Here is a 27,676-nt window from a genome sequence, read left to right as displayed (position 1 = left end):
CGTTTCATGAAATGTCCACTCATCAATTTCATCTTCATTGGCTTTTTATACAGGATCTAGGATTAATACTATTTTCTTTCCTTTAATGAATATATTGCATACATTGTTACTTACTTGGTTTAGCAACTTGGAAGGTCTTCTATTCATATTGATGTTTTCCAGTCCCAGAACATCATCTCGATAGACTTTATATCTTCTTTATTGACCCACCATAGTTTCAGAATGCATTATCAGTTGATAAGATAGGCTAGACTTGTTAGTGAAGGCCAGGCAATCAAGGGATTCTGGGACTTTTGGAGAGGGCCTGATAAGAAATGGAATGATAGTGAGCTTCAAAGATAAAGTAAAAATAAGACATTAAAGGGGGAATAAAAAATCAGTCCAGTGAGGAGAGAGTGCTTGGTAACTAAGAAACTGGTTATATACCAGATAGTGCCTAATAAGCTCTTTTTTAAAATGATGAGTTTGGAGTTCCCATTGTGGTGCAGCGGAAATGAATCCAACTAGTATCCATGAGGATGAGGGTTCGATCCCTGGCCTCCCTCTGAACTGTGGTGTAAGTGCCAGACATGGCTTGGATCCTGAGTTGCTGTGGCTATGGGAAAGGCCAGCAGCTGTAGCTCCAATTTGACCTCTAGCCTGGGAACCTCCATATGCCACAGGTGCGGCCCTAAAAAAAAAAAAAAAAAAAGCAGAAAAAAAAAAAAGATGAGTATGAGAAAGCTCAACTAGTAGTGTTCACTTAGTCTTCCTGAGTTGAAGTGATGCTGCACTAGAAAACCTGGAAGAAAGAGAGGAGACTGTCCTGGATCTAACATTTTACACACCTGGGAGCAACTCCAGTAGGTAAGTAGATAAAGATAAGAACTATTTCATGGGTTTGGGAGGTAAGTGAGATTATGTGTGCAAGGTTCCCAGTGTACAGTTGGACCTAATCAATATTAGCTCCCTCTCCATTCCCCCAGTCATCATAATTATCTCAGAAATAAAATTTTGCCCCCAAAATGAAAGTTGGTAAGCATTAAATGTTATAAATCACGGTATCAGGCAAAGTACATTATCATCACGAATTTTAATGCTAAATATAAGCATAAATAATAAATATTATAGGAGTTCCTGTCGTGGCACAGAGGAAACAAATCTGGCTAGGAACCATGAGGTCGAGGGTTTGATCCCTGGCCTCGCTCAGTGGGGTAAGGATCCAGTGTTGCTGTGAGCTGTGGTGTGGGTGGTAGATGCAGCTCGGATCCCGAGTTGCTGTGGCTGTGGGGTAGGCCAGCAGCTGTAGCTCCGATTCAACCCCCAGCCTGGGAACCTCCATGTGCTGTGGGTGCAGCCATAAAAAGCAAAATAATAATAAATATTATATTTTTCCATCACACAAGGATGCTTTATACTCAAGAAACGAGTACCTCGAAGCTTATAAAAATGTTCATTCTTAAGTCCTATTTATAATTCTCTATGGCAAATCTTTTCTATTTTTCTCTAGCTTGATGCAACTGCATAATGGATGGGACTGTTTCTAAATGAAGTCACACAACTCTTAAGAATTTCCCTGGTTTCTGTTCTGGAATGGATATAGGCTAAATTTTTGCATAATGGGCTAAATGACTTAAATTCCAGTGTTAAGGAAACAAATATTTTTTGTGTTTTATGGCAAATATTCCATTTGAATAAAGACTGCCAAATTTATGGGGAAAGAGGAGAGAGCAAAATGAAATTGGGAGTTATATTTGCACTTAAAGACAGGTTATTTTCTGTGTCAGGCCATTTTGGTAAATAATGTTGGATAGTGACATGGTTGCTTAGCAACCCTGCCATCAATAAACTGGGGATCCTTTTTTTTTTTTTTTTTTGGCTGGGAAATCCTAAGGAGAAATGCCTAGGAGATTCCAGCTGTTTGGATCCTTCCAACAAAGGTGACTTTTACAGATTTAATTGGAGTTCAAATAACTAAAAGAGGAGGGGAAACTCAAGACAGTAGGATTTATATTTCTGTGGTTTTAATAATGGAGAAAGAGGTTTATCCATTTTCCATCTTTGTTGAGAATTAAGACTTGCTGTCAAGAATAAAAAGAAATGATCCCCCCACCCTCAAAAAAAAAAAAAAAAAAGGAATGATCCCACTTACACATAGAGATGTGTGCCCCAGAACATCTGTTTTTATCTTCTTGAGGAAGAAGGGACCCCTCCAATGCTAATGTCTTCACTTGCACTTTGAGCCCATCCAGCTTTTTTTTTTTTTTTTTTTTTTGTCTTTTTGTTGTTGTTGCTATTTCTTGGGCCGCTCCCGCGGCATATGGAGGTTCCCAGGCTAGGGGTTGAATCGGAGCTGTAGCCACCGGCCTTCGCCAGAGCCACAGCAACGCCAGATCCGAGCCGTGTCTGCAACCTACACCACAGCTCACGGCAACGCCGGATCGTTAACCCACTGAGCAAGGGCAGGGACCGAACCCGCAACCTCATGGTTCCTAGTCGGATTCGTTAACCACTGCGCCACGACGGGAACTCCTCATCCAGCTTTTTACTTCAGGATCTTGTTCCATCAATTGCCCCCCTTCTCTTCCATTTCCAGTTTTTCCTTCTCCACTGGTTCCTTTCTCTAATACTAAAAACATACTCATCTCAGAAAAACAACCAGTAGAAAGAAAGAAAGAAAGAAAGAAAGAAAGAAAGAAAGAAAGAAAGAAAGAAAGAAAGAAAGAAAGAAAGAGAAAGAAAGAAAGAAAGAAAGAAAGAAAGAAAGAAAGAAAGAAAGAAAGAAAGAAAGAAAGAAAGAAAGGAAAGAAGGAAAGAAGGAAAGAAAAGAAGGAAGGAAGGAAGGAAGGAAGGAAAGAAAAAGAAAAACTTTCCTTTGGGTCTCCAGCTATCCCCTCCTAGTCTCTTCCTCTCTTTACAAAAACCTTGAAATGGTATTCTATATTTATGGATTTCAGTTCCTCACCTCCCTTAGATCACTGTGATCTGAGTCCTCTGGCCTTTAATTCACTGAAAGTACTCTTGCCAAAGTGACAATAATCTGGTTGCCAAATTCACTGAACAATTTTCAGTTATCTCACTTCTCTGGTCAACCAGGGAGTCCCTTTCTTCTGGCTCTTCTAACCTTCTCCTATATCTCTCACCCCGGGAATGCTGGGCTCCCCAGAATTTTGTAGCCAGCTTTCTCCTGTTCTGCGTGGTCTGTCTGGGTAATGTCACCCCTTCCCTCATGCCTTTACTAATTTATCAGTGTGACTTCTAAATCTATGTTGTTCTGGCTCAGACCTTGTTCTGGTACTCCGGGCTCATTTTTCCAATTTTAAATATCTCTCTCTATCTAACAGGTACCTCTTCTCTTTCTTTCTCCTTGTCAACCTCCTGGCATCTCTCCCCCTCCCCTGCCCCCACCAACAAACACCAACAGCCTGCTTGTTCTTCTTTCTATTTTCTCATCTCAGTCAATGCCATCAGCAACCACCCAAATCAGAAATCTGAGCCATCCTGGATTCTTCACCTTCCATTATGTACCACAGCAAAAGACTCATCAGAGCCCATATATACAACCCCTAAGGATCTTTTGAATCTGGTCTTACATTAACATCTCTATTTAATTTAACCTGTAAAGGACAATTGAAATGTCTGAATTTCTTGTTCTCTCCCCTCCCCCAACCCCATTACATTTTTGCATCCATGCCAATTTCCTGATCATGGACGTGAGAGCCTCTTCTAGAGCATGACTCACAAGACTCTTCCCATCTGGTTCTTGCCTACACTTTGGCATGAACTCTGCCATTTCCTTTGTCACACTGCAGCATATATCCTATGCTCTGACCATATCCATAGAAAAAAACTGGTGATTTCCTAAACTTGAAGATTCTTCCATTCCTTCATACCTCTTCTCATGCAAACTCCCCTCGGCCTTTCTTTTCTCCTTCTCTGTCTTAGGAACCCTATGCTTCAAGAATTAGCTTAGTCATCATCTCCTTGGAGTTCTCTCCCCAAGCAGTTAAGTACTCCCTCCTTAGCACTGCCCTGTAGCCCTGCAACATTGTACCTGGGTGCATTTTGACACTTAACCACATTGCTTATGTGATATAAATGTGACATGTTGTATCATATGTAAATACACGATTATGTATTTACAGGCCTGTCCCTGATGAGACTTTTGGCTCTTTGATGGCATGCAAGATGTCTTTTTAAATAGTCTTTTATTCACTTATTCCTAGCACAAAGTAAGTGCTACATAAAGGCTGAGTGAACAAACATAACCTAAGTTATTTCAATAGTGAAGATGATAGGACACTGGAATAGAACCTTATAGAAGTTGTGGAAACTGTTAGTCAAAACTCAGTAAGACTCATACCCTTTAGGATGGCTACTATCAGAAAAACAGAAAGTAACAAGTGTTAATCAGGATGTGGAGAAGTTGGAGATTTATGCACTGTTAGTAGGACTATAAAAAGGTTCTATAAAATAGACTGTAAACCACTACAGAAAACAGTATGGTGATTCTTCAAAAAATTAAAAATACGGAGTTCTCAGGGAGTTAAGAACCCAAGGCAGTGTCAGCGAGGATTTGGGTTCGATCCCTGGCCTTGCTAAGTAGTTTAAGAATCCAGCATTGCTACAAGGTGTGGCATAGGTCACAGATGCAGCTCAGATCTGGCATTGTAATGGCTGTGGCATGGGCCAGCAGCTGCAGTTCCAATTAGACTCCTAGCCCAAGAACTTCTATATGCCACCAGGTACAGCTGTAAAAAGAAAAAAAAATTTTTTTAATTTAAAATATAACTACAGTATGATCCAGCATTCTCACTTCTGGGTATATATTCAAAAGAATTGATATGATGATTTCAAAGAGATTTCTGCATGTCTATGTTCATAGCAGCACTATTTACAATAGCCAAGAGATAGAAGCAACTCAAATGTCCATCAATGCATGAGTGGATAAACAAAATGTGAGGTATGCATGCAGTGGAATATTATTCAACCTTTGAAAAGGAAGGACTTTCTCTCAGAAGCTATGAGATGGATGGACTTTGAGAACATTATGTTAAATGAAATAAATCGGTCATCAAAAGACAAATACCACACACTTCCACTTATATGAGATATCTAAGGTAGTCAAATTCTTAGAAATAGAAAGCAGAATGGTGGTTACCAGGGGCTGAGGAAAAGAGGACTGGGGGAGTTGTTATTTAATGGGTATTAAGTTTCAGTTCTACATGATGAAAAATTTCCATCAATCCATTGCACAACAGTGGAAATATACTTAACCCTACTAAACTGTACACTTTAAAATGGTAAACACAGTAAATTTTATCTTATGTGCTTTTTGCTACAATAAAACAAATTAACAAAAAAACACAACACGCAGTGCATTTGGCATGAAATAGATGCTGCCTGGAGGCCAAAGGTTTGACAGGAAGACCAAACATTCATGACTTCTGCTTTTATATCAGGCTGAATGTCTTTATCTTATCTAACTTGAATGCAATTGTTTTTGGTTAAAAAAAAAAAAAGGCTATACTAAGGGAAAAAAACCCACAATATTTTAAGATAATAACAAAATATGGCACCGTGCATTGATAATATGAATTATAATATAATATGAATAACCAAAAAATTCCAATTTTCTTTTCAGGAACAGTCCTCTATCTTACACCATCTCTATAATGCTTACATTTTAAGCATCATATAGTAATAGAATTCAATATTCATAGACCTAGGAAGAGTCCTCCTGGAGCTTATGATGCAAAGAATACGACCCCAATGCAGATAATTATTTACAAAACTCAGAGAGTTGTCCAAAAGGTACACAGGAAAATATACACATGTGCATGTGAGCACACATGTGCACACATGCACATGTACACACGTATACAACACTTACTGAGGTTCATGAAGCATTCATGAATCAGGTTTTTTAATAATAATGTTGAGAAAACAAATGATTTGAAAAAAAGGCATAGGATAAGAAAATGTTTCTAAAGAAAAAATGGAGCTGGAACTTTGAAATGTCTCTAACAATTTTCATTTACTTAAATGGGCTGACATAAAGTCTCCAGGTAGCAATCACCAGTCATCCAAAAAGTGGACCTCAGTTTGAGCTGATGTTTTAGTCTTTAACAATTTGTTAGCAGCAGGAAACATCTCAAACTTTCCCATTAGGGTTTCAGAAATTTCCTTTTTCTGAATCTACACATTTTTATCTCTCCCCCGGAAAACATAAACACCAGGGGTGAAATGGAAGTCAGGATTCTTAAATGATCCTCTACTTTAATATGGCTCATTTTCCATCATTGAACCTCTGGGGTTACTTTAATAAAGAAGCCTGTTAGCCACTGAAATTGGGTAGCTGATTCAAACTGGTTAAACTGACAAGGAGAAGACCTGTGAAAATTGCCACGTGTCTAGGGTACAGTAGAGAATCCCTGATATAATACTACTTTCCTCTGTATCTGCAGACTGGAGACTCAGCACAACCCCTGGGCCTGGCTTCTCATTCCCTCCAAATCTGCATGAAGTGCATCTCTGCTAGTCTGAGCCCTGCCGTTTCTGAGTTGCCTGGGAGCTATAGGAAAACATCATTAACTCAATCTGTGTTAACCTGAAATGCTGAAAACAAAAATAGCATCTAGGAGGCCACTTCCCTAGGTTGCTGTTATTTCATATAAAGATTTTGTTTTTCCTTAAGCTACTGTTGCTTGCTAGCCATCTTCCTCATTACAGCTGCTTTTCTTTTTCCAGCTTTATTGAGATATAATTGACATATAACATTGTGCAAATTTAAGGTGTACAAGGGGATGGTTTGATACATGTATATACCGCAAAATGCTTGCCACACTAAAGTTAACACATCCACTGCACATAATTATAATTGGTGTGTGTGTACTGAGAACATTTAGGATCTACTCTCTAAGCAGCTACTCTTTTAAAATTTCATTTGCATCCACTTCTCCCTGTAAGCAAATTTACTTACATGAAATATCATTCCCTCCTCTGCACAGAAGCAGAAAATGGAGGTGGGCTGGTCTGTTATACTGTAGGATCTCCTCCATAGGCCCACATGTACTTATGCTGATAGAGCAAGTAAAACTGAATTCCTTTAACAAGCAGGTTTAATGGGAGAAATCACCAAAACTTTGGAAACCCTTTGAAAGAATATGGAGGAAGAGAGATCAGGTGCAATGCAACCCCATGCACTTGGACTTGGGGATGGTGGAGGGTTTCTAGGCTGATGCTGTGTGTGTGTTTGTGTATGGTATAGAGGTCTATGACAATGTACTAAATCTTGCGTTTTCTTTGTTAGCTTGCTCATTGTTTTGAGGTATGGACTTCCCACATTGCTGCTGACACTTGGCTCCTTTTTTCCTTCAGAAAATCATCCAGGGAGGATACTGCTTGCTTTTCTGACCCCAGCTCAAAGAGGTTTCTTATATAGAGAGGCACATTACTCCGAATTACCTATATCACTTCTCATATAAATCAGGACATATTTCAAAGTCAAAATGGGCACTCAAAAGAAGAGACAGTAACTGACCTAGGATAGGTGAAAACTGGGACATATGGTCAATAGTTTACTGCTAAGGCACCTGGGTAGCAGCAGTAATCCAGATCTGGAATCAGCCCAATTCAGTTACTCAGAGGGCTCATGGGCAATGCTTTTATCCTCCAAATACCCTGGAAACAGGGGTGAAACTGTAAGATCATTGGGTCATTCTATTTCTGCTTCACACTGTAGCCCCCAAAAGAAGTATTATTTTATTTGTTTAAATGCTTATTAACAATTGTCTATTACTCTATGTATGCATTTGCTAGGGCTGTGTTGGACTGCACCCTGCAGGCCTGCAAGCCTTCCAATTGCCCAGCCATGAGACCAAGCAGTAGAGACATTCATGATTTGTTGGGTAGGGAATCTTACAAGTCTGAAGCTAAAGGTCCTGCGGCGACACCCCACTGTGAACAGCAGACATCAGGCAGGATACTGCAGCAACCTTGGCTACTCAGGGAAGGAGGCTACCATCTACAGGAGGCATTAATGTCAGGTTGGCTCATCAGTTACCAAGGAAACCAGTGGCTGGGGCAGGGAGCAAGCACGTAGGCAGTTACTAATTAAACCCCTATAATTAAGAGGATTGGATAGTCAGGTGAGTGAAGCATGGATTCATCAAGCAGGGAATGTATAGGGAGCAAGAGAACAGCCATCGTGAATGGCCCGACCATACAGGCTACCATACAAAATACCATAGACTGGGAGCTTAAAAAACAGAAATTGATTGTCTCACATTTCTGGAGGCTAGAAGTACAAGATCAGGATGTTGGCAGGATATTAGCATCTTCTAAGTCCTCTCCTTGCCTCTGGAGAAGGTCACCTTCTCTCTGTGTCCTCATATGGTCATTCCAAGTGCATCCCAGTGTCTCTCTGTGTGTCCTAATCTCCTCTTCTTTGAGGACATCAAGCAGATTGGATTAGAGCTGACCCTACAGTCCTCAATTTAATCACTCCTTAAAGACCCTATCTCCAAATATGGTCATTCTGAGGTACTGGGGGAAGGGGCTTCAACATATGAATTGGGGGAGGGGGGTTGAGAACAATTCAGCCTATAATACTGTCTCTTCTCAATCTCACTTTTCGTCATGGGAGGACATGGTAGTAAGGCATTCATTTACAAACTAGGCAGAGGACTCACCAGACCCCATTTCTGCTGGTACCATGGCCTTGGACTTCTCAGCCTCTAGACTGAGAAATAAATGTTTGTTGTTAGGTCCCCCTAGTCTATTGTATTTCTGTTATGGTAGCCTGAATGACTAAGACAAGATCTGATCATTTTGCAAACTGCAAACACGTGGATTTACTGAGAAATCTGGATGAGGTGCCAAGGTGTTGTGCCAGGCCTCCAGTAATAATGGTGACACTATCAGAGCTGAACCAGGTGTTAAGATGTGATAACATTTGAACTGGGAGACAAAAATCATCTCACAAGACTATAGTCCAGTTTCTTGGGGGGGAGTTCCCTGGTGGCTCAGTGAGTTTGGGATCTGGCATTGTCACTGCTGTAGTTCAGGTCACACTGTGGCACGGGTTTGATCCCTGGGAACTTCTGCATGCCTGGGTGCAGTGCACCCCTCCAAAAAAAAGTTTCTTGGATGTCGAGCACCTAATGAAATCAGAAAATCTCTTTTCATTATAACCCAGAATGAGGGAGCCCCCTGCAAGCATTGCAGACTGATGGTACCTTGATGCTAGTTGGTGCATCAGCACTCATCATCCTCAGGGGGTGGCAGCAGGGGAACTCTTGGTGACATTTCATTCTTTCTACAGGAAAGAGGGTCAACATGGTTTCCTCCGACACAGAAAAGTGATCCACAAGGATCAGAAATTTGAAAAGAAATAATGCAAAAGTATTATTTAGCTTTTGTTATTAGAATTTATGGGCTGCAGATAATTAAATCTTAGGGTAAAACCATGAAGCCACGAGAACTAGAAGAACTTTTATATGTTCCAAATTTGCTTTTCTGTCTTCAAGGACTGTGCCACACTGTGAGAAAATAATCTGAAAAAGAATGAAAAAAAAAAAACTGTGAATCTTATGCTGCTGGAAATTTGCAAGGCATAACAATGTATCAACAATCAAAAAAATAAAAAAAGGACTGTGCCAAACCATGACTGATGAAGGATGGGGGATCATTGATGATGAGATTTTTGGGCCTAAATGGCCAAATGTAATAGATCAGTGGGTTTGATATATGTTTCTTACATCACCAAGTCTCCAAATTTAATTCAATTCTATCCCACTTTCGATGGCATTCACAAGAGCAAGCTGTTACATGTGCTTCTGACCTACCAGCTATAAATTGCTAGTTCCCATGGCCCCTCCTTGGATTCAAATGATTTGCTAGAGCAGCTCATAAAAGTTGGATAAACATTTACTTACTTTTATCAGTTTATTATAAAGGATATTATAAAAGATACAAATGAACAGCCAGATGAAGAGGTACAAAGGGTGAGGTTCAAGATCCCACACAGGAGTTTCCGATCACACACAATAGGGGTGCACCACCCTACCAGCACGGAATACCTTCACCAACACAGAAGCCTATCAACTCTTGTTCAAGAGATTTTATAGGGCTTAATCTGTAGCCACTCACTTCTAGTTCCCAGAAGTTGGTGGGTGGGACCAAAAAATTCCAGCCCTCTAATCTTTCAGGTTTTCTGTGACTAGCTGTGGGCATCTAAGTCATCTCCTTAGCATAAACTCAGGTGGGCTCAAAAGGGGTTCCAGGTGAGTGACAAAAGACCCTTGTATCACTCAGGAAATCCCACACGTTTGGGGAGCTTTGTGCAAGGAAACTGGGGACAAAGATCAAATGTATCTCTTATTGTACCACAGTGGGAAAGGGATGGCATATAGTTTTCCAGTCTATTTTCCTTTAGGATAAAACAAAACAAACTTTTATTCAAACAGATAAGCAGAGTTATTTGAAGTTTGTGTTATGGGCTGAAAAGAATGTCCAAAATAAACACCAGGTTGGAGAGGTGGGTATGAAAGACACAGAAATGAGCTATGCACAAAAGGAATGATCTGGAAATCTCTGTGTGTGTATATATATATATATATATATATATATTTTTTTTTTTTTTTTTTTTTTTTTTTTTTTGCTTTTTAGGACTGCACCTGCGGCATAAGGAAGTTCCCAGCTAGGAGTCGAATCGGGAATACAGATGTCAGCCTACATCACAGCCACAGCAAACCCAGATACTTAACCCACTGAGCGAGGTCAGGGATCCAACCCATATCCTCATGGATACTATTTGGGTTGTAACCCACTGAACCACAATGGGAACTCCCTGGAAGTCTTCATTTTAAGGAGGGATCCAGATGTGCCTTTCTGCTAAAAAGAAACAGGTTCAGAGTTGGAGAGCTGGAGGCAGAGACTCAAGTGTCTGCCAAAGAGGCAGTAACAGGCCAAAGTTTGAATCCCGTGAGTATAAACAAGGTGGATTTGGTCAGCTCCTGAGGATCAGGGAACCCAAGGTCATGAACAAGGAGCAGCCAGGCCAAGCCTAAGCACAGAAGGGTAAGCTCCACATGGCCAGTTTAATAGCTGTTGGATCAGTGATCAAACTTGCTGCCTTTTTCTCAAGTGTCATATTTTGCCCAGGTCTGGGGAGACAAGCTTCTTTGTTTTCAATGCCTCTCTACTGATGAAGTGCTGTTTATTCTGACTGAAGGGCCCCGCCGTTCTTATCCACCTGAAACACTCATCCCTGGAGACTCAGCTCAAGTCACCTTCTGAGTGAAGCTTTCACATACACACATACATCCTCACATGTCACACACATGAAAAATTCTTTCCTCAGTGTTAGCCATGCAAGTTGACACACTTCTACTGTTACACATATAATACAAGTTTAAACAACAATTTCCTTATAATTATATTAAAAATTATACACAATTAGAATATTTCAAGTGGTGCAACTTCCAAAGTGGTCTGTAACCACTGCTTCATCTAACCCCATCCCCACTTACCCACTTCTACTGACCCTGGATCTGTAATAATTTTTAGGATCCAAGCCAATGTCAGTTCAAAATCTGTTACAGGTGAGCAGAAGGAAGCTGCAAACTACTGACAACTCATGATTTAATCAGAAAAAATTTGTTTTCCAGTTCCTTGGTTCAAGTAAAAAGAGAAAGATCTCCAGCACATAAACAAGTATATCATTTTCCTTTGAGAGAAGGAAAATGTCATGACTTCACTTTCCTGTTAGAGAAGAGGTGCTTGGCCTCTGATTTACTGCTCTTCACCTTGGCTCTTTATCCCCCGAAGCTTTGTTATTTTCAACATGACACCAAGTCTCTCCTTAGCAACCATCTCAACAAGGATCAATTACCTCTGGTCTGATGAAGATGACTTCTATCTTTAAAAAAGAAGAAAGCATTCCTTTTCCAGTAAAACAAATTCAAGCCTAATAGAACATGCTTTTAAAAAGCAAACAAAAGTAAAATGTAGTTTTAGAACAGAAGCCCCTGCAAGCAGAGGTCTAATTACACCACACAGAATATAATTAGCCTATGGATGAAGTCAGCTATAAAATAGCCATAACACAGCCAAAACGCAGACCATGAGGAGGAGGAAACAACGAAAGAAAAGCAAGATGCCTTGGTAATTGGTCCTGGGATCATCTAAAAAGCTGAACCTTGTCATTAATGTGGAATTTTAGCATTTCTGCTAGAAGGAAAACAAAGCCATTCCACCTTCTTATCCCATTTAGGGTCTCCCTGAATCTCAGTGCTTTCTAAGAGCTGATGTCACACACCTTAAAGTGCAGAACAAGGTTGTACAGTTGTGGGATTGGAGAAGGGCTGAGTATTCCATCTTTCAATTCATTACCACACATTATCTATGGCTTTTGGGTAATTGAGCAAATAATGCCCTTGACAACCATTCTCCCTCCTTAACTCCAAAGCAAGGTAATTAATTAAGGCCAGAAGGGGATTGCTAACAGCTGTTAATGAACCACAGTTGAGGGAATTACTTAGGAGAGCACTCTTAGAGACTGTCAAAGTACATGAACAAGAGTAGCGTGGGTGTCTAATGTTCCCTGTCCTTCCCATCACTGCTCAGTCACGGTAGGACATATTAAATGTGAAACAACTGGGGAATTTCCACAACAGAGCCCTCTCCGATTATGCCTGTACAAAACTGAGTGGCTATTTATTTCCAAACCCCATGATAATTTCTTTTTTCTTTTTTCTTTTCTTTTTTTTTTTGCTTTTTAGGGCCATACCTGCGGCACATGGAAGTTCCCAGGCTAGGGGTCAAGCAGAACTACAGCTGCCAGCCTATGACACAGCCACAGCCACAGCAACAAGGGATGCTTAACCCACTGAGCAAGACCAGGGATTGAACTTGCATCCTCATGGATCCTCATGGGTTTGTTACTCACTAAGCCACAAAGGGAATTCCCCCATGATAATTTCTGAATAAACTTTTTTAGGACATGGATGTCATGTGTAGTATATACCAAAACATAATGATCTAGACAAGTAGCTGCTTAACCAGTATTGATGCAACACTGTGCGATGTGATGTGAGCATCATACACATATACTAAAAAAGCAACTCTCTGTCCTAAAGAAGTCATCATCTCAGTGGGGCCATATGACAGACACAAGAAAGGAGTGAAGACCATTATGACCTGATGGTATATAATTAAGTGCTATACCGCATGGTACAGATCATAAGTGCTAAGGAAGCCTAGAGACGTGAGAGACTGCTGGGTGAGCTGGGTGAGCAGAGCCGGTTTAGGAGAGTGGAATCTAAGCTGGGCCCGAGAGAATGACAATAGCAGAGAGGAGCGGGGACAGCCCGGATAAAGACAGAGAAGGCTGGCTTATGAGAGAACAAACTGAGGGTCCCCTTTAGAAAAGAATTTCATGCCTAGGTCTACAGAATTCTCCTTCCTTCTTCTTCTTCTTCTTCTTCCTCTTCTTTTCCTTTTCCCCCTTCTCTTTCTAAAGTTTAAAGAGAGAATTTGAGGAGTTCCCGTTGTGGCTCAGTGGTTAATGAGTCCGACTAGGAACCGTGAGGTTGTGGGTTCGATCTCTGGCCTCGCTCAGTGGGTTAAAGATCTGGTGTTGCTGTGAGCTGTGGTGTAGGTCACAGATGCAGCTCAGACCCCTCATTGCTGTGGCTGTGGCATAGGCTGGCAGCTACAGCTCCAATTAGACCCCTAGTCTGGGAACCTCCATATGCTATGGGTTCGGCCCTAGAAAAGACAAAAAAAAGAGAGAGAGAGAGAGAATTTGAGATTACCAAGTTTTGCCACACACCTCTCAACACACACGCATTCACACACGCATGCAGACACACACATACCAGGAGATAAGCCAAGAGGCTCACACAAGTTTTTGGTGACAGAATCAAAAATTAAACACAGACAAGAAATTAAACTGCATAATTTTGAGTCCAGTGTGCAAGACTTTTCTTTCTTTTTCTTGTCTTTTTTTTTTTTTTTTTTTTTTTGGTCTTTTTAGGGCTACACCCAAGCATATGGAGGTTCCCGGGCTAGGGGTTGAGTCGGAGCTATAGCTGCCAGCCACAGCCACAGCCACAGCAACTCAGGATCCAAGCTTCATCTGCGATCTATACCACAGCTCACAGTAACGCTAGATCCTTCACCCACTGAGAAAGACCAGAGATCGAACCTGCGTCCTCATGGACACTAATCAGATTCTTTTCTGCTGAGCCTCCTGCAATGCCTTTCTTACTAGGGCATAAGGCTAGCTAGACAGTGTGGGGACAGATTAAAAAAGATCTGAATATCAGACACAGGGGTTCAGGCAGATGATGCTATAGACAAGGAGTAGCGAAGTACATTCTGAAGAAGTTTGGGAACGACTATTTAATAATGCCTAAGATCTATTACCAGATTACTGTATGTCAGGTTCTGCCAAGGCTCTCAGATGAATAGTCTTATCCAAGGCTCCACAACTCTCTGGAGAGCTAGTAAAATGTATTCCCAGTTACAGATGAAGGAGATGGGCTTAGAGAAATTAGCTATCTTGCCCAAGGCTAGTAACTTTAGGATCAGAAGTTCTGAAACCTGAATTCCTAAGGATTATGCTTTATTGCTTCTCACAGAAGTCAAGTCTAGCTTGGTCTTTAAACCTTTTGCTTAAACACCCCTAAAACAATGGTTCTCAGCTGGGGGTGCTTTTGTTACCCTCACCCCCACTCCTAGATATTTGGCAATATCTAGAGATACTTCTGGTTGTCACAATGGGGAGGGGGGGAAATACTATAGGCATTAGTGGAAAGAGGCCAGGGCTGCTACTAATAAGCATCCTGCTATATAGGGCCTCCTTTCACAGCAAAGATGCACCCAGCCCCAAATGCCAATAGTGCTGAAGTTGAGAAGCCCTGCCCTAAGAATTCTGAAAAAATCTGACCCATTCACATAGGTTGATAAGTAAAATACTTCATTCTAAGTTTAAACAGCAGCAAAAGATGCAATGTCTGGTATATCATTAATTGTGATTTTTAAAAAATAAATACATTTAAAAGTCATATCATTCTTGTATCCAATGATATTTAAACATGCTATCAGATAGATATCAACATATCTTTTTTAAAAAAGATACATGAAAGGAGTTCCCACCTTGGCGCAGCGGAAACGAATCTGACTAGGAATCATGAGGTTTTGGGTTCAATCCCTGGCCTCAGTCAGTGGGTTGAGGATCCAGCATTGCCGTGAGCTGTGGTGTAAGTCGTAGACGTGGCTCGGATCTGGTGTTGCTGTGGCTCTGGCGTACGCTGGTGGCTAGAACTCTGATTAGACCCCTAGCCTAGGAACCTCCATATGCCGTGGGCGCAGCCCTGATCAGACAAAAAAAAAAAAAAAAAAGATAAAATGAAAAAGGGTAGTTCCATTCCACTTCCTCCATGGAATATTATTCCAGTGTAATATAGTTTATGCTTGTAAGTTTTACTTATTACACAACTATTTTTGTCTGCAACAAAAGAAATACATAAATTGAAATTAAGAAAATTACTTTCATGAATCTAAGGCTCTAAGTCTGATATGCCCAGACTGTTTACTCAGGTGCACCAGGGGCTCCTCAGTGAATTCACAGGAGAACTGTGGGATGTTTTAAATTTGCAAGGGAAACACAGAATCAACTGCCAATTTAGAAGTAGTTCGAAGCTTCTATATTAGATCAAACTACATTCCTTTGATGACATTATATTTTTGAAAAACTGTTATTTTGGCAGTTGCTGTGATTCGAAAACACGTCAGCACAAGTCAGTATGGAACTGGAAGTGAGGGGGTGGTGTCTAACCTGATTCCCAGGTTTGAGAAGCTATGCTGCATACATCAGGTGCATACATCTCATTAGTAAGTAATTGTGTTTACTTAAGAATGAAATCAAAATATTTTTCCTTTCACTTTATATGTTTTATTTTTGCAAATGGGTACTATGTTGTTAAGCTATAAATACCTATTAACTTGGGATATAGGCAGTTAATAAATGGAACTAATAGGTAATTCTTTTGGGCTGGGGACACAGTGGAAATACTGGTTCATCAAAGGTGCTGTGAAACAAGAAAATTTGAGAACCTTTGGTCTAATTGTTAAAAACAGTCTTCTAGATTGAGATATTATCAAAATGATTATTAGCATATAATACGTCAAGACAATATAATTATATTATAAACCTTGATATATATATATTTTTTTTTAGAGCCGAACCCACAGCATATGGAGGTTCCCAGGCTACGGGTTGAATCAGAGCTGTAGCCACCAGCCTATGCCACAGCTCACAGCAACGCCGGATCCTTAATCCACTGAGTGAGGTCAGGGATCGAACCTGCAATCTCATAGTTCCTAGTCGGATTCGTTTCTGATGAGCCATGACGGGAACTCCTAAACCTTGATGATTATTAAAGATAGGGGAGTAAAAAATTTTGGATACACATATATAATGGGTGCCACCTTCCCCCATTAGTCATAGATCTGTGGATGGACAGTACTACATATGCATGGATGAATAATACAAATGAAGGTAAAATTATATTCCTAGTTCCAATTTAACAGATATAAGCATAAATAATCTTGCACACATACACATCTGAAGAGTTTTTTTGTTAACAATGTATTCCATTCTTGAACTCTTGAATTACATGCCAAAAGTCATGTAGTGCTCCAGTATCATCAATAATTTTCAATGATCTATCAGCTCTAAGAGCTGCTACAGTTAGTTGAAATCAAAGAATTGGAAACATTTATTTTCTAAAGAATACGTCATCCAGGAGTTCCTGTTGTGGAGCAGTGGAAACGAATCTGACTAGTGTCCATGAGGACGTGGGTTCCATTCCTGGCCTTGCTCAGTGGGTTAAGGATCCGGCGTTGCCGTGAGCTGTGGTGTAGGTCACCAACGTGGCTCAGATCCCACGTTGCTGTGGCTCTGGTGTAGGCCAACAGTTACAGCTCTGACTGGACCCCTAACCTCCATATGCAGTGGGTGCAGACCTAGAACGACAAAAAAAAAAAAAAAAAAAAAAAAAAAAAAAAAATAGTGCTTGGCATCTGATAAGTACTCAATTAATGTAAACTATTGCAGAGGTTCCTGTACCTTTTTGGGGGAGTCCTGCCCTCCATCCTGGGAGGCCTAGAAGGACCAGGGTGGGTCCAAAGGAAAGGGGGCCTTTGTGGTCTGTTCTTAAGAAGAAGACTCTAATTTCTATACCCGAAGCCCACGGAGTACAAATATTAAGAGAAGAGATTACAACAGACTCAGGAAAAGAATCAAGAAACCAACCACTTGCATTTCCTCTGTTTTAGACAAGGAGCTTTTGTGAGTTTGGAGGAACTGGAACCAAACTGCTGATCTATAACGAAGAGTGGGCATTTGCTTGTGTTGAATATTCTTCAGATAGAACTGGGAAGTCTACACTGGGCTCCTCAATTAAGCTCACGGGGCTGAAGCTAACACTGCAGGTTAATGTTTCTTCTATTTGTTCTCCAGCATTAATCATATTTACATCCATATATCATTCTGCACTTCCTTATCTGCTCAACAAAGTAAATTGTCTGGTTTTGCCTCCTTTTTCTTAGAATAATTTGCCTTTGGCTTCTGGCTAGTTAATACTTAGCATTTAGGTAAAGTTTGCATTTCTCTAATCTGCTGGAGCTGGGCACTGGGGGGGATAGAGGATATAACTTTGGTGGCAGAAGGTGAGTTAGGCTGAGGGATCCACAAATTAATGTCATAAGATGCTGAGGGTTCCCAAGGGGAAGGATATGTGAAAACAAACATCTCCAAATTAGTGGCAAACTGTGTATTGCTAGGCTGACTCTGTCTTTTTCATTTGCTGTTTCCCCTGCTGCTCTGCTTGGTACACAGGCAGTTGGGGTATTGGAAAAGTTTAAACTGGTAAGGAATTAGGAATTTTTGCAACCAGAGAAGGGCTCTGGTGATTTATATAAACCTTAGTCAAAGTATTCCCCTTTGAGCAAGGAGGGAGACATTCATGCTTTGCCCCCATACTAGAAATGATTAAAATTTGAAAGCAGGAGTTCCCACTGTGGCTCAGTGGTAACAAACATGACTAGTATTGGATGAGGATGACGACGAGGGTTTGATCTCTGGCCTTGCTCAGTGGGTTAAGGATCTGGTGTTGCTCTGAACTGTAGTGTAGGTCGCAGACATGGCTGAGATCCTGTGTTGCTGTGGCTGTGGTGTAGGCTGGCAGCTGCAACTCCAGTTTGACCCCCAGCCTGGGAACTTCCATATGCCACGCAAGTTCCATATGCCATGGTGCTACCCTAAAAAGACAAAAAAAAAAAAAAAAAGAAAGAAAGAAAGAAACCTTTCTCTTTCTATGTTACCTCGGGACCCTGAGAAGCCTTAATGACTCCCATTCTGTGGGAGAGAGAAAAAAAATCCCCAAATCAGTCACAGTTTGGAGGACCGATGGCGGTGAAGTGACAACAGCGGTCAATAATGAGACAATAGTTAAGGATTTGGAAATATTGGTTCTGATCCTCTTCATCATGACTGAAAGAGAGCTCTGTGAGAGTGTCATCACCTCCTGCAGGTCTTGATGGCAGAGGGACTTTAGGAGAGTGGGTCCAGCAAATGGGGGAATCATGACGAGGGAAAGGCCAGCTGTGGAAATGGGCAACCTGGAGGAGATCAGTAAGTGCAAATATGATGGTTTTAAGTCTGCTGTGTGGTGACACAGTCCTATGAAGCCACCTATAAATTTAAAACAAAATATAATGGTGACCAGGAGGTTTGGCACTCATTCTTCAGACAAAGGGTGAGTTGTTAATACACTCTAACCAAAGAATACCAGGAAGACACCTGCAATTGAACAAGTTGGACTTACTATTCATTGCAGTAATAAGGACCACACACACACACCCCAGAGAGCCTTAGGGCAGCTCAGTAAGAGGGTGTAGAAAGAACCTGTTTTGGGATTTGGGCTTTGGTTGGGTCAGGGGAGGGTCTAGGCCAACAGAAGGTTTACTCTAGGTTGGATGGTTTCAGTGGTGGCAATTCTATGATTAGGTATCTCAGTAAGTCTTACATAGAGGGAGGGAGACTGCAATGAATATAAAGCTGTCATTGGTAAAAGGGTCATGGTCACTCATTTTGGCTGAAAGAGGGGTATCTGGCAGTTGGCATGGTGACCTTGTTTTTGTCTGTGCTTAGACAGAATTATGGCATGGCCCTATTCATCATGCTCTTAGAGTGACCGTGTCTGAAGTCGGTGGTCTATAAGATGTTTATACCTAAGAGGAGAAAAACATGACTTATGTGTGAGTACCAGGTCACTTCTGAATGTCAGGGGCTATTCCCTCCTTATCTGCCCCTCTTCCCTCCCCAACACACACTCACTTTAGACCAGATTTAACCACTGCTCTGGACTAGGTTGGGAGCGAGGGAATTAGGACAGGGGCTATTTGAAAAGTCAGGTTAGACGTTGTAGAATGCAGAGCCAGGCAGGTACAGATAAGTTCCAGATGTAGCAGAAACAGGCTGATCACACAGGTGACAGGCAGAGGGGCTAGAGAATGTGCTCAAGCCAGGCAGTTACACATCAGGGAGCCTTCCATATGGGGCTCCAGCAGAGGCTGTGTTTCCGAGGTCTTTAATTCATGGCTATCCCAGGTTCCCGAGGTGTGTCCTGCTCTCACAGAACACTTTGGACATACTTTAAAAAGCATGAAACATTTATTTGACTTCTGAGCTTTTGGTGTGCAGACTCCTTCTCCTCTATTCAAGAGAGTCAAGTCCATCCTGACTTACAGAAGATTAGAATTAGAAAGCCTCATGCAGGCATTCTTTCTATCACAATACCGCCTGTCAATTGCTCAATTGTGGCAGATTTTCTAAGATCTTTATTAGGTTAAAAGAAAGAAGTCTGGGGAGTTCCCATGGTGGCGCAGCGGAAACGAATCCAACTAGGAACCATGACGTTGCAGGTTCAATCCCTGGCTTCGCTCAGTGGGTTAAGGACCTGGTATTGCCATGAGCTGTAGTGTAGGTCGCAGATGTGTGGCTTGGATCCTGTGTTGCTGTGGCTGTGGTGTAGGCCAGCAGCTATAGCTCAGATTTGACCCCTAGCCTGGAAATCTCCATATGCCACAGGTGTGGCCCTAAAAACCAAAGAAAGGAAGGAAGGAAGAAAGGAAAAAGACAGAAAAAAGCCTGTCCTGTAATTTTAACACATGGTCCTTGTCCTGCCTGTTGGAACCACACAATCCACTCTGTGTCTCATGGGACTGCCTCCTGAACACTGGAAGACAGCTATCACACCCCTGTCCCCACCTTGTAGTGTCTCCTCACAGGTCCTAGGGAAGCACTGGGGTTGCTTCCTGGGGCTGAGTCAGGCCTTAAATAGAGGCATTAAGCTCCTCATGGGGGAGTCTGTCAACAGAGAAACTGACATCTTTTGAGGCAGGGATGGAGGCCCTATTAACTTCACTCATGATACAGCAAGATATTTCAAAATTATTTGGGAAAAAAAAAAAAAAACCTCCTGGAGTTCCCGTCATAGCTCAGCGGTTAACAAACCCGACTAGTAGCCATGAGGATATGAGTTTGATCCCCAGCCTTGCTTAGTGGGTTAAGGATCTGGTGTTGCTGTGGCTGTGGTGTGGGCCAGCAACTACAGCTCCAATTAACCCTGGCCTGGGAATCTCCATATGCTGAGGGTGTCACCCTAAAAATAAAAATAAATAAATAAATAACTCCTGCTCTGCGGTTTCTCTAAATCTGACTGAAAAATCAAACACTTCCCTGTTGCCCCCAGTTTTGCCTTTGGCCTTCCCTCCACTTGTTTCAGCAGATGTCAGGGTGGAAGTGTGGGCTTGGTGGCAGTCTCTGCAGCCTCTGTGCAATCTGAGGCAGGCCGAGTTGCCTGAGCTGCAGAGCTGCTGCACCCTTGGTCTCCTCGATCAAGCCTGGCACTGGGCTGCCTCTAGAAGTGCCCAACGTGCTGTGCTCCAAGAAAAGGGGATGCAGCTGGGGTATGCATATGAACTCAGCCCCCCAGGATAGTAGAGCTTAAATGGGGACTGTTCACTACAGATCTAGCTGTAGATTCTGACTTCTAAAAGCCTACATCCACCAAGGCTCAGCATTGGGGCAGATGATTCCCAAAGCCATTTGCCCCATGTCCCAGGGACTATTTTTTGATGTTTTCTTAGCGTAAGAATCATTTAATGAATGTTTTCTAGTGGTTTGCATTATGCAAAACATTTAACTCACACATGGACCTGTTATGTAGGTTCTATCATGATACCATTTGGAAGCTCTCTGAGGTGAAGTAATTTGACCAGTAAGTAGCAGAAGCAGAGAGGCCGCCATGCTGTGGCAGGAAGGCTCACATGGTCAGTTCTCTAGGCTAGTTATGCTTTTGCATCAGAGAGAACAGAGTAAAGGATGTGGACCCTGTGAAGGCTCTCACTCAAAGGACAGGAGGTGATGGTGATGGACCGTGATTCTTGAAACAGAGATTCTGAGGGGAGGCGATTATTGCAACAAGATCTATGGTATTAGAAAAGTCTCCAAGCTATGAGGACCTTCATATCCTTTCAGGGTGATCTCTTGAAACAAGGATCTTGGATGCCAGGTACACAATGACCAAGGAAGTCATCTATGACATTTCTATTTCCTTTTTTAATTTAGAGGATAAAATCATTGCAGGTGAGCATTTTTGCTTTAGTTTGGGGGAGGGAGTAGAAAAAGAAAGAGTGAGGGAGTTCCCATCGTGGCTCAGTGGTTAATGAATCCAACTAGGAACCATGAGGTTGTGGGTTCGATCCCTGGCCTTGCTCAGTGAGTTAAGGATCCGGCATTGCGGTAAGCTGTGGTGTAGTTTGCAGACGTAGCTCGGATCCCGAGTTGCTGTGGCTCTGGTGTAGGCCAGTGGCTACAGCTCCGATTAGACCCCTAGCCTTGGGAACATCCATATGCCACAGGAGTGGCCCTAGAAATGGCAAAAAGACAAAAAAAAAAAAAAAAAAAAAAAAAAAGAAAAAGAAAGAAAGAGTGAAAGGAAGAGAACAGTAGTAGGAGTATCCTGAACTGATCTGTAGCCTTCAACAGTGGAAGAGGAAAATTAAAACCATTTTCCCCATCACAGAAAAAAAATCCTCCAATATCACCAGCACTTTGGTTACAGAGCACACCAGGCACAGCCTCCAGAATCCAGCTCCATTTGACAATATAACACTATGTGATGCAGACTAATTTTTAAAATCATCTCTTAGCTACTAATTTAGAAGCGATGTCAAATAACGGAAAACTACAGCCTTAGAAACCAGAATGTCCTAGTTCAAATCCCAGCTCCGCCTCTTTTTAGATTCATGACATTGTGCATGTGATCGAATTCCTATGAACCTTGTTTTCCTCACCCATAAAATGGGTATAATAGTATTTACCTCAAAGTGTTGTTGTAAAGATTCATTAAACCTTTGCAGGGCTGGTAGGAGAATGAAATGAGCTAGTGTATATAAAGGGCTTAGCATTGCAGCCAGCCCACACTAGACTCTTAGAAATGCTATATCATAAGATAATGATTAGTACCATTTTGCCATAGGAGGAAAGCAACCTGAGTTAGTGGTAAAAACACAACACCAGAAATCAATAGATCAGTGTTTTTTAGTTATGTCATTTTGGTTCCAACAGTGGTTCCTGTCCTGTTTATTTCACAGAGCTATTATAAACTCACAGGAAATAATATGAGGGAATTTAAAAAAATTATAAAGTGGGTCACAAATGCAAAAGATTTACAAGAAATGATGGGATAGTGTATAGGTTGAAATGTGTGGTCTAAATATTTTAGGGTTTCATCTTTGAAAATGTAAGCATGAAAATGATTATTATTCTTTTCTCCATAGTTAGAAGAGAACCACTTGCTGTCTTCAGAGGTGACATGACCAGGTCAGATGGAAGAGGTGCTTATCAAATGGGACCCGATCAAACTAACAAGCTTTTGAACAGCAAAGGAAACCATAAACAAAATGAAAAGACAGCCTATGAACTGGGAGAAAGTATTTGCAATGATGCAACAGGGCTTAATTTCTAAAATATACAAACAGCTCCTACAACTCAACAACAAAATGAGCAGAAAACCTAAGTAGACATTTCTCCAAAGAAGACAGATGGCCAGCAGGCATATGAAAACTGCCGGATGCTCAATATCACTAATTATTAGAGAAATGCAAATCAAAACTACAATGAGGTACCACCTCACACCAGTCAGAATGGCCATTATTATTTTTGTTGTTGTTGTCTTTTTTTTTCTATTTTTTTTTGGTCAGGCCACACCTGCAGCATGTGGAGGTTCCCAGGCTAGGGGTCTAATTGGAGCTGTAGCTGCCAGTATACGCCACAGCCACAGCAATGCCAGATCCAAGCCACATCTGCCACCTACACCATAGCTCACAGCAATGCTGGATCCTTAACCCACTGAGCAAGGCCAGCGATCGAATCCATATCCTCATGGATACTAGTCAGATTCATTTCTGCTGCACCACAATAAGAACTCCAGAATGGCCATTATTAAAAAGTCTATAGGAGTTCCTGTCATGGTGCAGTGAGAATGAATCTGGCTAATATCCATGAGGAGGAGGGTTCAATCCCTAGGCTTGCTCAGAGGGTGGGGGATCCAGCGTTGCCATGAGCTGTGGTGTAGAGTGGCAGCTGTAGCTCTGATTCTCCCTAGCCTGGGAGCCTCCATATGCTGCATGTACAGCCCTAACAAGAAAGGGGAAAAAAAAAAAGGTTTACAAATAATAAATGCTGAAGAGGGTTTGTATAAGAGGGAACCCTCCTACACCACTGGGGGGAATGTAAACTGGCACAGCCACTATGGAGAATAATAAGGAAATTCATCAAAAAACTAAAAATAGAGTTGCCATTTGATCCCAAAATCCCACTCCTGAGCATATACCCAGAGAAAATTATGATTTAAAAAGATACATGCTAGTGTTCATAGCAGCACTGGATACAATAGCCAAGACATGGAAACAACCTAAATGTCAATCAACAGATGAATGGATAAAGAAAATGGATGTGTGTGTTATGCATACACACACACATACACACACAAAGTGGAATACTACTCAGCTGAATGAAATAATGCCATTTGCAGCAACATGGATAGATCTAGAGATCATCATACTAATTTAAGTGAGAAGGAGAAAGACAAATACCATATATTGCTTATACATGGAATCTAAAATATGGCACAAACGAACATAGCTACAAAACAGAAATAAATTCACAGACACAGAGAACTGACTTGTGGTTGCCGAGGTTGTGGGATGGGGTGAGGGAGGAATGGACAGGGAGTTTGGGATTAGCAGATGCAAACTCTTTTTTTTTTTTTTTTTTTTGCCATTTCTAGGGCCACTCCTGCGGCATGTGGAGGTTCCCAGGCTAGGGGTCTAATTGGAGCTGCAGCTGCCGGCCTATGCTAGAGCCACAGCAACGTGGGATCTGAGCTGCCTCTGCAACCCACACCACAGCTCACGGCAATGCTGTATCCCCAACCCACCGAGCGAGGCCAGGGATCGAACCCACAACCTCATGGTTCCTAGTTGGATTCATTAACCACTGAGCCACAACGGGAACTCCTGCAAACTCTTATATAGAGAATGGATAAACAACAAGGTCTTCATGTATAGCACAGGGGACTATATTCAATATCCTGTGAAAAACTGTAATGGAAAAGAATATGAAAAAGAATGTGTGTGGTGTGTGTGTGTGTGTGTGTGTATAAAACTGAATCACTTTGCTGTACAGTAGAAATTAACAAGTAGGAGGAGGAGGGGGAGGAGAGGAAGAAGTAGTTCCTTATTTCCAGGTAGGACATATCAAAATGCCTAGTTTTCCCTTCCCTCCCAGATCAGTGTTATTATTCTCCAAACCCTGATCCTATCAGGAATATTTGCTCTTTCTTCAATGTGTTCAGATTTTGTTTTGGCTGCCCCATGGCATATGGAAGTCCCCCCCAGGGATCAGATATGGCCACAGTTTGGACCTATGCTACACCTGTATCAATGCCAAATCCTTTAATCCACTGTGCTGGGCCAGGGTCCAAAGACGGAAACTTCATCCTTGTGTGCAGAGATGCCCCTGAACCCACAGTGCCACAGTAGGAACTCTGTGTTTTTCAGACTTTTCTCTTTTCATTTCTATACCCCAAACCTAGAAAGGTCCTTGGTCACTCATACCCAAATTACTACACCATTCCTCAAGCAGTTAGATCTTGAATTTTTCTTGTCTGGGATGTGCTGCAAATTCATTCCACAATTAACTCTTTTTGAATATCATTTGACATGAGATTCACCCACCTAGGAACTCTCAGAGGTGCTGCATCAGAAATCCCTTAGCCAGAAAATGGAAGTTCTTCAGGGCTGGGCCCACTGCCTTTTCCAGCCTCTTGTCTTCCTATTGCGGAGACACCTAGGTAGAGTGAAGCCAGTCTCCGAACCATCTCTTGTCCATTGCCTGTTCACTTCCCTTTAGTGCCTTTGCCCTGGAGGGTTCTCCATATTGGAATACTCCTCCTTTCTTCTCTACTAAGGAACCTATATCCTGCATTTCTTTTGAGGTCCTGAGTAAGAATAAGTTTCTCCAAGAAGACTTCTCTGAGTTACCTTGCCCAATATCCTCCTTATTTTTTTATTATTTTTTAATTTTTTTGTGCATCCTTAGCAGTTAGCCATGCACTGCTAGCACACAATGTCATATGGAGCCCTGTAATTATTCTCTAGTGTGCCAGGAACACAACACACAGTTAACAGACACTTGTTGACTTGACTTCGTGACTTGTCTCCTCCCGCAGTTTTCTTTAGAGGGATGCTTGTGTCTTACATGCTTTTGATACCCCCCATAGAATTTAGTGCAGAGCTCCACTGGTAGTGGAAACTTAATTAATGTTTATGAATGCATGGATAAGGGAAATAGCTGGACCCTGAGGTCCTAGAGCCTCCTCCTCCCTCAGCTCCTGGGGGCTTATAAGCCCCATCTGCCTGACACTTTTAGCTTCCACCCTAATGGGAAGCTGGAAGACAGACAGAGATTGGTGAGAACCAAAGGCTGTTCACTCATCTAAAACAAGCTGGCTGTGGAGCAGGCATGGAGTTCTCAGCAGGGTACCAGGGCAATGCCATACCCTCAGTGCTTGTAGGCCAGTAAGGCTCACCAGCTGAGTGTTCGAGGAGCCTCAGAATACAGGCTCCTGCCTTAATAATATCTCCTCTCTGACTTTAACCACAAGTACATCTTCCTGTTCCTGGAGTGGGCATAGATAAGTGGAAGATAAGGCTTCTTTATCCCCAGCTTCTCCTGACCCTCCACTATGCTTCAGGGTGAAGTCCCTGAGCAGGGAAGTGAGGCTGATAAAATCTGTGAAACCTCAAGTTGATGAAATCCCATCGATTGTAATTCAGTTCCAGCCCAACCACTGCCTTAGCCCAAGCTCTGCGTGTATCTCATTTGTAATACACCAACAAGCCCTGGCTGACGCCAGATCCCCAGGACTCTCCACTCCTATTCTCTGTCCACATTGCCAGCAACATTATCTTTCTGAAAAAAGAATGCACACATAGTCATTTGGCTGTTGCTACCTCTGCTGACCCTCACTGAGTATAGGAGAAAGCTCAGATGAATAAAGTGGTCATGCAAGTCTTCAAAAATTTGGTTTCTGCTCTCTCCAACCTCTTCTAGCATCACTCTGCTCCATACACACTAGGATCTAACAAGTAGAATTTCTGAATATTCTCAGATTAGGCCATACCCTTTGCTGAGAATGTCAGCTTTATTTATTTATTTGTTGGCTGCTCAGTTTATGAATCTCTTTACTATTTGGGGAGAATCCCAAGGGGTGAGTCTGGATGGTGGTCCTAGGCTTTCTCACTGGGAGCAGTGAGAGCACAGGTGTACTCTAAGGTGGGTCACTTGAGCGTTTTAGGCCAGGATTTTGAAAGATGCAGAGGCCACTGATAATGCATTCTGCTGGTGGCAGGGGCAGTGGCATTCTGCGTGCAAGGGCAGCACTGGGGGCCTGGTCCAGTGACACTGGGGTCTCCACAGGCTGCTCCCAGGGTACAATCTAGCTCATTAGTTCTAATCCCTTGATTCCTGCCAGTTTTCCAGCCTCAGTTCCCAGACTTTCTGTTGACTCTGAGCTATCAACCATGCAGCTCAGGAATTCCTTTTCAAATTAAGTGGGCCAGAATCAGTGGAAGCAAAGAATTCTGAGTGGTTTATTTTTCCCGACCTGATATGTTTGTACAAGCTTTCCTCCCCCCACACAAGAAAGGTAATTACCTCTCTTTGTCTTCAGGAGGCAAATCCCACTGATCATTCAAGACTCATTTCAAATGCTATTTCCTTACTGTGGCCTTTTCCTATTTTCTGGGTTAGTTACTCCCTGCAGTGGGATCCAACAGCACTATTTGCATGATATATATTTTTTTGGTTTTATTTATTTTTTATAATGATTTTTATGTTTTCTATTATAGTTGGTTCATAGTGTTCTGTCAATTTCTACCGTACAGCAGAGTGACCCATTCACACACATATACAAATATTCTTTTTCTCACATTATTCTCTATCATGTTCCATCATAAGTGACTCCATATAGCTCCCTGTGCTATACAGCAG

General features: G+C 41.9%; 1 protein-coding gene across 11 annotated transcripts in view; it reads right to left on the bottom strand.

Moving 5' to 3' along the window:
- The window catches only part of ARHGAP11A (Rho GTPase activating protein 11A), a 144,212-nt gene that overhangs the window by 45,061 nt on the left and 71,475 nt on the right, over positions 1-27,676 (bottom strand). For 7 of the 11 annotated variants that reach the window (XM_084975318.1, XM_084975265.1, XM_084975283.1 and 4 more), the window contains 2 exons: positions 9,219-9,536; positions 115-304 (listed from right to left, as the gene is read on the bottom strand). In XM_084975318.1, the coding sequence (XP_084831444.1) occupies positions 115-147 (33 nt within the window). In that variant the 5' untranslated portion in view covers positions 148-304; positions 9,219-9,536. Of the gene's footprint in view, positions 1-114; positions 305-9,218; positions 9,537-11,789; positions 11,903-27,676 lie in introns of all 11 variants that reach the window. The other 4 variants (XM_084975348.1, XM_084975338.1, XM_084975354.1 and 1 more) reach the window with 4 other exon arrangements.

The sequence above is a fragment of the Sus scrofa genome, chromosome 1 (genome assembly GCF_054392235.1).
Source record: "Sus scrofa isolate SSC_HxYL_T2T_F1_AM1 chromosome 1, Sscrofa_HxYL_maternal_Yorkshire_Landrace_v2.0, whole genome shotgun sequence".
NCBI lineage: Eukaryota > Metazoa > Chordata > Mammalia > Artiodactyla > Suidae > Sus > Sus scrofa.
This window is presented reverse-complemented; position numbering and strand designations above follow the sequence as displayed.